This window comes from Xenopus laevis, chromosome 7S (genome assembly GCF_017654675.1).
Source record: "Xenopus laevis strain J_2021 chromosome 7S, Xenopus_laevis_v10.1, whole genome shotgun sequence".
NCBI classification, from domain to species: Eukaryota; Metazoa; Chordata; class Amphibia; order Anura; family Pipidae; genus Xenopus; species Xenopus laevis.
The window spans coordinates 98,744,049-98,758,682 of NC_054384.1; the positions used below are offsets into that span (position 1 = coordinate 98,744,049).

The 14,634-nt window shown below is 40.5% G+C and overlaps 2 protein-coding genes across 2 annotated transcripts in view; both read left to right on the top strand.

Moving 5' to 3' along the window:
- Positions 1–1,345: 1,345 nt before the first annotated feature.
- Positions 1,346–7,666, top strand: prl.2.S (prolactin, gene 2 S homeolog). Its single transcript, XM_018227169.1, has 5 exons — positions 1,346–1,364; positions 1,936–2,117; positions 3,819–3,926; positions 7,042–7,203; positions 7,478–7,666. The coding sequence occupies exons 1-5, from the start codon at positions 1,346–1,348 to the stop codon at positions 7,664–7,666; spliced, it is 660 nt and encodes a 219-aa protein (XP_018082658.1).
- A 5,985-nt stretch (positions 7,667–13,651) lies between these two features.
- aldh16a1.S (aldehyde dehydrogenase 16 family member A1 S homeolog) overlaps positions 13,652–14,634 on the top strand; it is a 32,213-nt gene continuing 31,230 nt past the window's right edge. Inside the window, 1 exon segment of the mRNA NM_001096186.1 lies at positions 13,652–13,745. Within this exon segment, the coding sequence (NP_001089655.1) occupies positions 13,704–13,745 (42 nt within the window). The 5' untranslated portion in view covers positions 13,652–13,703.

Below are 14,634 nucleotides of genomic sequence, written 5' to 3' on the forward strand. Positions count from 1 at the left end.
ATCAGATAGAGGGAGAATAAAACAACACCCTGAACATCTTGGCCAATGAGAATCGAATAGTCCATTCATACAAGACCCTCAGTATAAATGATGATCAGCCTAATTGTTATAGACATGCAGCCAGCCTTATTAAGTGCTCTTATCTGTCCAGTTAAAAAGGCAGAAAACATATACACTCCTAATGGATATTGCTCTAGATGGCATGAACCAAGTGTTATAACTCACATGCCCCCTAGATTTGATGTTTAAAGGAAAACTATACCCCCAGATTAATACTTGTTTACATCTTAAATGGCATATTAAATAATCTTGCCAAACAGGAATAAATATTTAAATAAATAAAAATATTTTATATCTTTTCCCTTGAGCCCCCATGTTGTGATGGTCTTTGTGCTGCCTCGGAGATCACCTGACCAGAAATACTGCAGCTAGGGTTGCCACCTGTCTGGTTTTGACCTGGACAGTTCGGTTTTCCAAAAGCTGTCTGGGTCAACCATGCATGAACTATATTGCCGCCCGCTCACAATGTCACCGTCCCTCCCCTGTGAAATCATTGGACCACCCCAACCCGGAGCAACCAATCAGTGATTAGGTTTTTAAAGGCAGTTGCAAGTAGAACAATGTATGCAGCAATTTTGTTACTGCCCATGGGCAAATTGATGAATGACCCTGAGTGTGTGTGTTCAAATAGCTGACTAGTAAGCAGTACCAGCTGATTGGTTGCTATGTGTTACAGACAAGTAGAAAACTAAAAATAATTTATTACTTAGCCTCATAGTTTCCATGAACAGTACATCTTTTGAAATTGACCTTCAACTGATTATTACAATGTGACCATTATTTCATTAGAAAATATATTCTTGCCCAGACACAGTGGCAAATCTATCCAACATTTATGTTTAACATACAACATTATTCTCAAGTCTTTGCTTTATCTGCTACTTTGGCTGCTGTTGGGCAAGTTATTGGGTGTCAGGTGTCTACTTCTGAAAGCAGGTCCACAATGTTATTTATATATGCTTAATTAAAATCTTTATAAGCTGGTGTGAGGTTAGAAGTTCATACATAGCTTGGCTATAAGTTGAGGAAGGGTTGACATTTGGGAACAAAATAATTAAAACATTAAAAATACAAACATTATTGCTAAAAGCACTCAACCCAGCTACATGTCTATCCTAAATATGAATGTAAGGAAATTAGGTGTCTAGGTTTCTGATTACCACTGTGATGTCAAGGAAGAGAGTTCTTCAGGTGATCATGGGGATAGAAGGTATAAAGCTGGTGGCCTCACAGGGCTGGAGATCCACAAGTCAAGCAGAGCCTCACAGAAGAACATATCCTAACTATGGCCAGCTCAAGAAGAGGTAACCTTTGCATGACAATCTGTTTTATACTATGTACTTGAATTCTGTCATGGAATAACTCTTCTGTAAAGGGAAAATATACGTTAAACCATAGTTACGCATATTAGGGACTCAAAGAAGTAGAAGGATGACCAGCTTGAAGTTAATTTACAGACGAACACTTATCTATTGTCTTAGATATTCTTGGATTATGAAGACATTTCAACTATTAGCCCTATTATGATGAAAAGAGGATCTTTTTGTAACAGTTTAGGGGTTCTTTTGCACCCTTAAATAGACAAGCCATCAGTAAGGAAGCACAGAAGTTGTGAAAAAAGCGTTCTCAGTTGAGAGTTACTTGTACTTGTGTAGGACAGTGTGGCAAACATCCATTTGGCTTTGATGGATTACCACAAATTAGGCAACTGTGTCATCTCATATATAAAATAATGTAAAGATTACGTGTTAAAATTTCTAAAAATGTAAGCCCTTTTAGCAAAAGTTTAGCAGCTATGAGGTTTGTGGTACAGCTATAGGTATCTGAAACTATTATTTATTGTTACCTAGTATTTACTGTTGATCTCCTCTCCAGGTATCATGCTCCTTGCACTGTTGATGTCTGATGTGTTAGTGATGAGAAAGATGGTATCCTCTATGCCAATATGTACTCCTGGAAGCTTCCAGTGTCAGGTTCTGCTTAGTGACCTCTTCGACAGAGCTATAAAGTTATCACACTATATCCATTCCCTGTCCACAGAGATGTATGAGGACCTGGTGAGTATAGCCCAGACCTGGGGGCAGATTTATCAAGGGTCGAAGTGAAAATTCGAATTTAAAATATCTAAATTTCCCAGTTTATTTTAGTGTTATTCAACTAGGGAATAGTTAAAATTCAATTTGAGTTTTAAAAAAAAATTTGAATTTGAATTTTGAACTTTATCATGTACTGGCTCTTTAAAAATTCAAATACGACTATTTGCCACCTTAAACCTTCTGAATTGCTGGTTTAGCCAATGGGGGACGTCCTGGGATCAATTTGGAGTTGATAGGAGACATTTTGGTGAATGATTTGATTCGAATTTGATTTGAGTTTGCGGATCAATCCCTTTCACCCAAATTCGAAAAATGTGTTTTTTTAAAAAAATAATTTCAACTGGTCGTTTTTTTTCACAAATTTTGAGTTCATGGGAGTTTATACAAACTCCCATGAACTCGAAATTCGACCCTTGATAAATCTGACCCTTAATGTACCTCTTCCTATAAACCCCAAACATTAAGGGGCAGATTTATCAAGGGTCACATTTCGAATTTAAAAAAACTTCGAAATTTGACTAACCAAAATTTATAAAAAAAAAAATGTAAGTTTTATTTTGGCCAAATAGGTCTGTTTTTGATTGAATAGGTCTATATTTGGCCGAATTCAAATCGTACTAATTGAATAATAGCGCATTAGAACGAATTTGAATCAAAGTTTTTCCCCAAAAAAACTTTGACTTTTCAAAGTCCACCAATTGACTCCTAGGAGGTCCCCCATAGGCTAAAACAGCAATTCGGCAGGTTTCAGATGGTGAATGGTCGAAGTTTTAAAGAGACAGTACATGATAAACTGATATTTGAATTTTTTCATTTTTTTCAAATTCAAATCAAATTTGGACTATTCTCTAGTTGAAGTACACAAATATTAGCTTGAGGGGTGTTTGAATGTCGAGCTAATTTTTGTGTACTTCGACTAGGGAATAGTCCAAATTCAATTTGAATTTGAAGAAAAATTGAAAATTCGAATTTTGAAATTTATCATGTACTGTCAAATTGCTGTTTTAGCCTATGGGGGACCTCCTACAACCTATTTGGAGTCAATTAGTGGAATTTTAAAAATCAAAGTTTTCTTTGAATGGCACGATTCGAATGCGCTATTACTTCGATTTGTACGATTAGAATTAGATCGAAAACTGACCTATTCGGCCAAAAAAAACCCCTTTGATTTAATTTCAATTTTTTTGAATTTGAATTTCGAAGTTTTTCAAATTCGAAATTCGACCCTTGATAAATCTGCCCCTTAAACCACTGGGTTACCTTCTTGTTTCATAACTAAATATTAGAGTAAGTAGGAGTGAGGCATCTGGTTAGCCTTATTAAATGCTTACTGTATGTCTACATCCAAAGGTATCATGAGAATATACAGAATTAGTTATATGTAACCAAACTCTTTAAGCAGTCTCTACTAGAAGACCAGCATCCAGCTCCAGATGACTTGATATATTAAATATAGCTCTTCTTCCCAAATTAGGCAGTAAACAAGCTCATTGAGTCTCACATCACAGACACCATATGGACATTTAAAACCATCTAATAAGTATAAGTATTTATTGTGTGTCTAGTCAAAGATCAAAGAGGGTCATTTGATATTGTGGTTAAGGAAGGTGGTTATTTACAAACAATCAGTGAAACTAATGAATGTGAACTCTTTGGTTACAGGATCAGAGGTTTTCCCAAGGCCGTCAGATTTTAGGGAAAGCCATGATCAGCTGTCACACCTCCTCCCTAAGTACCCCAGAGGACAAGGACCAGGCTTTGCAGACACACGTACGTACATACAGAATAACGGCACAAATGAGTGTCATTTAAGTTTGTGTTACTCCACTTTGGGCCCTTTGCATCTGTACAGCAACAAGGAAGGGAAACTATAGATAGTTTCAGTGTCAGGATTAGATATAGTTACCAGTAACAAGAGAAATGTATTGGGGTATCTGTGAAGCCTTTGTACCTGTTGGACCTAATGCCTAGTGAAATTTTCTCCAGTGCACAATATCAAATGCACACATTCCCCACTCTCCACCGACCTCCTTACTTTTGATGCAGGTGCTCCTTTCCTGTAATAGGTTCAGGTTTACCACTTCAGTTCCATTCTATAAATCACCACAAAAACGCAAGGCTGCAAAGATGTCTGCTTACTGCATGGCTTTATTAAGCTTGCCGATACGCCTAAGAGCACATGGGTGGCTTAAATCATTAGAAAACACTTTATGGGTGTCCAGTCCCAACAGCTGGAGAAGAATGTCCATAAACATCTGCTACCCTGTACAGTACTCACCAGTAGTGATGGGTGAATCTTTCCCATTTTGCTTCACCGAAAAATTTGCAAAAACAGCAAAATATTTGCGAAACGGCAAAAAAACAGTGAAAGGCGTTGAAGTCAATGGTTGTCAAAATTATTTTGATTCGCTACAATTTTAACACGAGCGAAAATTTTCATACGTGCGACTATTTTGTCCAAATGCATTAAAGTCAACGGGCGTCCAAATAATTTTGATGCGCAACAATTTTTTTTTTGTCGCTGCAAATTTTCCATGGCGAATTTCCGCACACAGTTTCGCGAAAACATTCGCTGGGTGGCAAAATGAGAAAATTTGCCGCAAATCCATGCCTGCCGAATAAATTCGCCCATCACTACTCATCAGGCTATCTAAGTGCCAAGCCTTGTCTTGAGTCCTCTGCATAACCAGTGCAACCAGTGGTACTAATTTAAGTTCCCAGAATATATTAAAACACATGTGAAGAAGCTGTTTTTGGACAGTGTTTTTTAAGGTTTTAATCTCCTACACATTGACTAGCCTGTATCTAGGCAGACATGGAAGAAACATGAGGTCCAGATTCTATATTTGTCTCAAAGGAATATGGATGGAAAAGTGTAGTACAGGTATCCAGAAACCCGTTATCCAGAGAGCTCTGAATTATGGGAAGGCCATCTCCCTAGACTCCATTATAATCAAATGATTACATTTTTTAAAAATGATTTCCCTTTTCTCTGTTATAATGAAACAGTACCTTCTACATGACTCCTACTAATATATAGTAAATCCTTATTGAAGGCAAAACAATTAATGTTTACATTATTTTTTTTGTAGATTTAGGGGCAGATTTATTAAGGGTCGAATAGTATATTAGAATTCGAATTTCTTTTCGTATCAGAATTCACACATTCAAATTTTAATCCCCGTATTCGAATGTAAATTAGGATATGAGATTTATCACACCTTGACCATGGAAACAGTCCTAATTCGAATATTCGCCAACTAAAACCTGCTGAGTTCCTGCCAAGTCAATGGCAGAGGTCCGTTGAGCCATTTGGAGATGTTAATAGCCTTCATGACATTTGAGGGGGGTTTTCGGTGAAAAACTTGATTCGCACGATTCGAATACGATTCAAATTTTTGGGTCGGAACTATTCGATTGAATATTAGACATTCAAAATTTTTCTTAAATAACATCCCAGTCGAATTGTGAGTATATTCAAATTTATTATTGTAAAAAAAAAAATTCACATGAATTCAGAACTCAACCTTTGATTAATGGGCCTCTTAAGGTATGCAGATCCAAATGGAAAGATCCCTTATCCGGAAAACCCCAAGTCCCAAGCATTCTGAATAACAGGTCCCATACCTGTATCTAGTCACAGTTAGAAGCTGCTCTACATGGGGCAGGTTTACTAAAGGGCGAATTTTCGCCAGTGACCACTTCACACACTTCACCAGGTGCAAATTCGTTACCACTACACTAATTCACTAAAATGCGAAGTTGCTTCCTGGGCACCGAACAATGCGACTTTTTGCTAGCGATACTTCTTCAGTGCGAGCATTTCATAGCGAAGATTCCCTAGCGTTCATTTATGCCTATCGAAAAGTTGCTAGTGAGCTTACACTTAGGTCAATTTGAATAGGGCGGGTACATTAAAGTTGTATGGACGTCTTTATTAGAGATGTTGGTGCAAATGCTTGAGGTTACCACTTTTTTATTACAAATGTACAAGGAACCTTAATAAAGACAAAAGAGATCATATAATGCCCTACACATGAGCCCACTGTAAAATGAATGTTCCATGGCCCTCAAATGTCTGGAGAAAAAAGTTCAAGTTAGAACTTTTGCAGGCAATCCCGCTAAAAAAAAGGAAAAGTCGCCAGCGTTTTCTCAACTTCAATGCTTCGGCATACAGGATATGATGTAAGTGAAGATTGAGGAAGATGTAGCTTCATTTTACCAGTTCGTCTGGTCTAAGGTGGCAAAGTCAACTCTGTCGAAAGGGGTAACGTTCATTAAAATCCGCACTTAGTGAATTTGTGGAGCAACGACCAGTTGCCAGAGCGAAAAGTCGACTGCCAATAGCGTGCGAACCAATGCTAGCGATGGTTTCTTTTGCTAGCGAACGGTCGTCTGCACCTGTTAGTGAATTGCCGATGTCCCTGCAGATTGGGATTTCTGGCAAATTTTCCCTAGCGACGGCCACTTCGCCCTTTAATAAATCTGCCCCCATGTGTTTTTGCAACGTGTGGGATAAAGTAACATTTGCAAAGTCTGTAAGAAGTCTAGTAACCCCCAGCAACCAGATTCTTGCTTTTATACAGGAGACCAATAATTGCTGCTAAGGGATTTGTCCTTTTGGGTTACTACTGAAATGATGGTGTGCTAGCCACTATTCTATTGCATGTCAACAATGTAAAATGCATTTATGGTTTGATTAATCCCTCCCAACCAATTGTTTGCAAACAGATAAACTTCTTATCATCCAAAGGACCAATGCCAACATTGACCCAATGAGTAGTCACTTTAGTTTTGCCCCATTAGCAAACTATGTCAGCACTGACTTGGCCTCTGCATTCACAGGATTTACACTTGTACTTAACTTTTTTCTTTGGATCAACAGCATGACGACCTGATTAACCTTGTGCAGAAGTTACTGCGCTCATGGAACCAGCCCTTACAACATTTGGCACTGGAGGCTCCAGACAACATGGCGAGCAAAATGAAAGAAGTTGAGGAGCATGCAAAGATCCTGCAGGGAGGGATTGATAGGATTGCTGGAAGGGTAAGTACCTACATACCCAAAGCAAGTGAATCTATAGCATCTTAATCAATCAGTAGAAACTTATATTATCATACATTTAGAGGGGCATGTAAACAGTAAGCTTTTAATCATTGTGAAAGCAAGGATCTGATTGGTTGTTATGTTCACCCCTTATGTTTATAAATGTATATGTTAGGTTATTTATTCATCAATTGCCTGCCTCTCTTATTAATCACACAAGCCAGGTAATGTCAATGCTGTGGTCCAGCATAAATAACAATGCCCTTAACTTTAGATGCAAAGCAATCTGGGAGATGAATTCTACCCTCAATGGCTCACCCCGGGGGATTCCAGGATGCCAAATGGAGATTCTGAGAGTTATGCCCTCTATCACTTACTGCACTGTTTCCGGAGGGATTCCAACAAGATAGACAACTACCTGAAGATCCTCCGCTGCCGCATGGTGCACGCCAGCAACTGCTAGAAGAACTGCTCTTTGTTTCTTTTATTCTGTTTTTATTCTCTAGTGGCTCCAATGAGAGACAGTGTGAGCAATGCCACCACTCCCATTAGACATACTCACTCTGTTCTTTTACTGCACTTACATCAGATAGGACTACATAAATTGTACTAAACCTGAAGCCTTCAAAATCTACTGAATTGAAAATATTACCAATAAAACAATTAGTTTATTGTAATTATTTCCACCCTAAATTCCATGGCTCTACACGTACCAAACACAAGTCAGCCTTTATCCATTATTTTTATAACATCATATATGTTGTATTGTGGAATGGCATGTAATGGATGTTAATGCTGGAAAGCTGTCTCAGGTAATTTTGCCTGGTCATGTGCTTTCAGAAAGAGCCAGCACTTTAGGATGGAACTGCTTTCTGGCAGGCTGTTATTTCTCTTACTCAATGTAACTGAATGTGTCGCAGTGGGACCTGGATTTTACTATTAAGTGCTGTTCTTAGATCTACCAGGGAGCGGTTATCTTGTGTTAGGGAGCTGCTATCTGGTTACCTTCCCATTGTTCTGTTGGTAGGCCGCTGGGGGGGGGGGAAGGGGGTGATATCACTCCAACTTGCAGTACAGCAGTAAAGAGTGACTGAAGTTTATCAGAGCACAAGTCACATATCCCTTTAAGAATAGCAATCACACTGGTTTTTTTTAGCATACAGGGTTCTTCCTCTTAGAAAATCCAAAAGCTCCATGTACGATTGGCCTTAGAATTTTGCCTGCCTGGCATTATGAATAGTAACTGGTGGCTTTTCCATGGCAATTAAGTTGCAACATAGTGTGGACCCAGGGAGATAATTTGACCCCTGTGGGATACTGCCGACCTAGTTCTCATTCCCTTGTAAAGATTGTCACTTCCTGGAAAGATGCATGGTCTATTGTAGGGCCACTCACAACAATAAAAAAATTCAATCAGAAAGACATAGGGAAGATTCAAACTATCGCAACCATAAATTAAAAAAATTGCTTTTTGTAAAATTCAGTTAAAAACAAGAGCTCAAAACTAAAGCTATTCTGTACATTCAATAGGAAAGCAGTTTTTCTTAGCATATAAGTCTTTATATTCAGATGATCCCAAAAAGCCTAGTACATATATGGAGATGAACGAGGCAACAAGGTTGGCCAATCCATGTCTGTTGGTCCCCACTGTAATTTGGGTCATAATCTGAAATCACTGTCCCAATATGGGAAATCTGATGGATTGGTGATGATGTGTTATACGAAGGCTCTGGCCAAAATGGAGGCAGAATCAACTCATTTGGTAACACAGGACAACAGTGGATAGATGTGGCAAGACAGGTATGAATTCCTGCAATTTAACAGCAGATACCAGAGGGGCTGCTATAAAAAGTCAGTATTTAGTGGGCCTCTGTGTACTATGAAATGAAATCCATAGGAAGCATGGATATTATAGGTGAAAGGACAAGCTAACTGCTTTCCACAATGGGTCCAGGTGCTCATGCCCCAGACCTTCAGCAAAGGGGAGCGACACACAGAAACCTTGAATAACGGGCAGGCACCACTCCGGAACACCAAAAAAATCAGTTAATAATAGATAATAGGACATTATTAAAAGTAGATCTCGCATTAGTAAAGTATGGGCACTCCTGGGCTAGAGCATCCAAAGAGCCCAATGTCATGGCTTTGAGCATGATGGCTGGATTGTCAGTAGTAGGTTGTAAACCACCAGCCTTCATAGATCAGTTGGCTTGCCCAGAAACAGAGTTTAAGATAAGAAAGCAAAAGGCCTCCTTTAGTAGTAGGTGCTTTAAATATTTTAACCACTGTGCTCAGGGGGTAATAGGAGAGTTGTGGAAGGTGTAAATAAATTTTGGGAGAAAAATGCTTGATAAGAAAATTGATTCTACCCGGAAGGGAAATCGGACAGTCTTGCCACACATGGGCTTTAGAGACTAAAGACTGCACTTTTGGGGATAGATTGAGAGCTTCATATTTAGTGAATATTTTGTGAAACAGTGAATTGTTATTCCCAGATACTTAAAGGGGGACACCACTTGCAGCTGTTGCATAATAGGGACGTGTTGCCAGGAAAGGGATCTATAGAGAAAATGACCAACCTTTTAAAAATTGAATTTTATCAGAAACTAGCTGTAGTAGCTTTGTCAACTTGTTGTTGGAGTTTGCCAGGTAAATGAGCATATCATCAGGATATAGAGAAAGAATTTGTGACATCCTTTAATTTAAGCCCTTCAAATATTTGAGATTCCCTTATTTGAATAGTCGGTGGCCAAATCAAAAAGCATAGGGAGCACTGCTGCCTAGTCTTGCGTTTTAGTCCCACCTCCACTGAACGTGTACCATTAACCAAAACCTAAGTCTGGGGGTGTTTATAAAGGGCTTTGATTCAGCTGCAAGAACAAGGCCCTAATCCATATTGGTAAAAGTATTGCTATTGGACTGGGTCAAACACTTTGGCTGTGTCCAGTGATATGGGTGATCCATTATTAATTCAGTGCTATTAGTTAGGGTGCAATGGTTACCACTCAATTCATAGAACATAATTGATCTAAAACCCTAAGTTAGTTCTGAAAGCCGCTGTGGCAGTGAACCCATACAAAACGATGAAGAAAATGTTTGAGCCACCTAAACAATATGGATTAATTGTAAGCTTTCAATAAGCAGAACAAGCACACTCCCATGACACAGCATATTTATTATATAGTGTTATGACCCAGCCCCAAACATTGGGAAAAGTCAAACAGTTATACCTGTCTTTGGATCCATTGGACCTATATATTGTATAGGATTTGGAGACAGTTGCAAACCTTCCCCGATATAGCCTTACTATACTCGTTGCACTGGCATGGTAATGGTCAGCACCTAGAATATACAACCAAATGTTACATTTAACAAGGATCCTGCAAGGCCAGGATGCAAACTATAAGGCAATCAGAAATAATGTGCATGAACGAAAATACAAACACGTAATACAGCGAAATCTCAATTTCACTTCCCCTTATTTTAAGATTTCTCTCATTTTACATTGTTGTTTTGTGGTCCCACCTATATATTATGCATAATACTTTTCCCTGAAAAATGTAAAATGGGGGTTCTACTGTATATTAAGGTTTCATTTAAGCAATGCTGCCTTGGCGTTAAAACTAAGACTAGTTGAATAGCTTTAAATAGGATCATATTACCTGGCAGTCTTGCTTTAAAGCTAGTACTCATATACCCTATATATAAACTATGAGGGCAGAGAACATTCCCGAATTCCATATTTGCATTTATTTATAACTGTGACTAAGTGATGCCAAGTGGTTCCGGTCTGCAGAGCGATTTTATATGAGTAAAGGAAGAGCAGCATCTATTTTAAGCAATTGCTATTCTCAGAGGGAAATAGGGTATAAGTAGTAATGCAAATATTCAGCAAAAAAAAGATTCTGAGAATCAGCAAGCTAATGCAGGGCATATCCAATCAATTCTAATTACAAACCACTCAAAGCAGACCTGTTAACTTTTGAAGAGTTCAGAAATGTTTGTTTCCTTCAATCTCAGCTAGGCTCAATACAATAGGTCGTACCTAACATATAACAGTAAAAGAAATAAATATAAAAATTATCTTGGGTCCTTTGGTCCACTTCCTCTGCCGGTGACCAATATCCGTTCTCCTTAGGATGTAACGATCAGGTAATGTAAATATAGATGGACCAGCGCTCAAAACAGTTTGAGGATAGACAAAAAGGACAATTGACTAATATAAGTGTACTATTTTTTGTTTGTGGGTGGTCACACACTCTATGAAGGGGGTACTCCTTCTCCTTCACCTTTAAAGTCGTTACCATATCCTTTTATTCAACCAGTGTGATTTTTAGGTGGGTTTTTATGGGCCTTCACGTAGAGTGAGCCTTCACATTCAGTCTGCTCTTTTCCCCTCCAATGTTCCAATAGCTCTATAGGAATGCGTAATATCCTCTTTAATAATAAAATATATATATATATTTTTCAAATCACCCTAGCAACCATGCACAGGGTTGGACTGGAGCCTTGGGCACCCAACAGGGCTGCAAAATGAAGGGTGCGAAAGAAGCACAAAAGAAATGCCGAGCTTGAAAGATGCGCCAATGCATGTGCGAATGGCACCACACTGCAGAGCAACAGCTAATTTTTATGAGGCAGCCAGGGGAGCAGGTCTGGGCCCGGCGGGGGTCTATGAATGCTGGGGCTCACCGGGTTTTTTCCTGGTGTTCCACCGGCCCAGTCTGACCCTGAACATGGATTGTTATGGATGACTGGAATATGCTTAGAAGAGGCTTGAATAGAAAGATGGGTAATAAAAAGTAGCAATAACAATACATTTGTAGCCGTACAGAGCATTTGTCAGTGACCCCTATTTGAAAGAACACAAAAATCAGAAGAAGGAAAATAATTCAAAGACTATAAAAAAAATGAATGTCAAATGAAAAGTTGCTTAGAATTAGCCATTCTATAACATACTACAAGTTAACCAAAAGGCAAACTACCCCTTTAATACCAAGTCAGGCTTCATTGATTAAAGGGGAACTCCAGCTTCCAAACCAAAATTTGATAAAGAGTCCCACATAGGGTTGCCACCTGTCCGGTTTTGAACCGGACAGCCCGGTATTTTGAAGGGCTGCCCGGTTCAATGCTTCCTGCCCGGTTTTCCAAATAAGGAAAACCGGGCGGAATTAGCTTGATTGACGCCGCGATCGGCCAATCGGCGATCGCGACGTCATAGCTCCGCCCCGTGACGTCACGGGACCGCCCACTGACGTCACGGGAACGCCCACTGATGTCACGGGAACGCCCACTGACGTCACGGGAACGCCCACTGACGTCACGGGACCACCCCCTGTCCGGCTGGAGCCACAGGGAAAGGTGGCAACCCTAGTCCCACATAACACAGAAACCCCTAATATACCCATCACAGTTACCTGTTTCTCCAAAAAGTATGAATAAATGGCAATTTCTATGCTGAAATCCAGCTGTTTAACAGTTCTTCTCTTTCTGCATCATTTGAAATCCTGGCAGGGAAGGAGGGACTAAACACTGATGTTACAAATTGTAACCACTTCTCCACAGTTTACAGACAGCATGCAGGAACTACATAACCCACAATGCATTGCACTGAGATGTTCCTTATTGAAATCACATGTGCAGGGAATTGTGGGGTTTGGAGGATGCAGGCTAAGGACAGATGGCTGTTGATACAAAGTAACATTAGTCAGTCAGCTCAGCAAAGTAGTCAGACAGATCAGCAGGGGGCTTGGCTTAGGGAACTGTCCGAAACCATTACAAATCATGAAAAGTCTACAGATTTTTTAATTGATGTATATTGCGAAGTTGCTTGAAATTCTGTTTACTTTTCAAAAAGCTTAAATTATGTTTTTATGGAGTTCCCCTTTAACACTGTGCAAATGTGTATATGGGCAGTAACCCACAGCAACCAGGCAAGTACTTGATTTGCGTTACTCAGACAGCTGCGAAAAAGTGTGACTGGTTTGCCCACAGATATTAAACGAGCCCCAGTGCAGCTTTCGTTGGCTCCACAGGATTCCACACAAACACACAATTCACAAGTACCAGCGCTCGCCATCAAATGATCCAAACTGTGCCCTCCCATAAGAGCATCACGTTCCACCTCACCTTAGCAACCACGGCCGCATTTAGGCTTCTCAACATCAACGCTGACGCTGGATTTCCGGTTGACCTTCTTCCGGTCTTTGGAAGTCCGTCCTCTATTTGATACATATCGTACATTTCATCGTTTCTATGAGGAATTTCCATCCTATTTGCATAACGTCAATATGAAACGAACACAAAGCCCTAAAATGTATTATCGCCTCAGAGACACATTCTGCCGACGTTCGCCGCGTGTCAGCTTTGGCTCCACCCCCTGTCTTTCACGCCCCCTTCTTGTCAATAATCCTGTCAGCAAGTGTGCACAAGTTCCGCTTTTAACTATGGCTGCCTCCACTGGAGCGGACAAACACTCGGTTAAGGACATTTTCTTTAGCATGGAGTACGGGCCGGCCCCGGAGGCTGCCAATATAGCTCAGGTGAGAGCTTGTTCTCGTGTTTCTCTTGGCGAGTTATAGCTGCCACTCACATCCTCTAAACCTGCCCTTCTAGGAACCATAAGTGAGGATGTTATATGGCTGCCCACTTTATTTTTACTCTTATTTGTCTGTTTCATGAGGCAAGGCCAGGCAGAGGCAATGACAGACCCTCAGTTTTAGTTGAACTAAAGCTTACTGTAGCACCAAAGGGCTAAACTACCTGTGCTGAGCATGCAGTGTGTGCTGTTGGGATTATTGCCTGTGTCATTTACTGCCCAGTGAGGTAATTGCTGTGACTACTGATTATTGGCTGCTGCTGCGATTATTCTTATTAAGGTGGCCATACATGGATAGATCCGCTCGTTTGGCGATGTCGCCAAACGAGCGGATCTCCCTCCGATATGCCCACCTTGAGGTGGGCAATATCGGGCAGATCCGATCGTGGGCCCTAGGGCCCAACGATCGGATCCTAGCATTCGGCAAACGGGCGGTCAGATCGCGGGACCGCATCAACGAACAGATGCGGCCGCAATCCGACGGGATTTTTAAACCGATCGAGATCTGGCAGACTTTCGGCCAGATCTCGATCGGGCAAGCCCGTCGGGGGCCCCCATACACGGGCCAATAAGCTGCCGACACAGTCTGTCGGCAGCTTTTATCGGCCCGTGTATGGCCACCTTAAGTCTTACTCTGACTACTGCATAGTGCAGACTAGTGATGTGCGGGTCAAGAATTTCTCGACCTGCATCTGACCCTAACCCACCCTCTCCCAAAACACTCCTGGCACAGGCCCGCTGTTGCCCTCTATTTATAGACCCACTCCCACCCCGCATTGACGTTACAAAAGGGGCGGGGGAAGTATATAAATTCCGGCGCCAGAAGCCAGAAC

Coding starts and splice junctions, on each gene's coding strand:
- prl.2.S (XM_018227169.1), top strand. Junction 2,118..3,818: donor CAGAGATGTATGAGGACCTG/GTGAGTATAGCC, acceptor CTTTGGTTACAG/GATCAGAGGTTTTCCCAAGG. Junction 7,204..7,477: donor TTGATAGGATTGCTGGAAGG/GTAAGTACCTAC, acceptor CCTTAACTTTAG/ATGCAAAGCAATCTGGGAGA.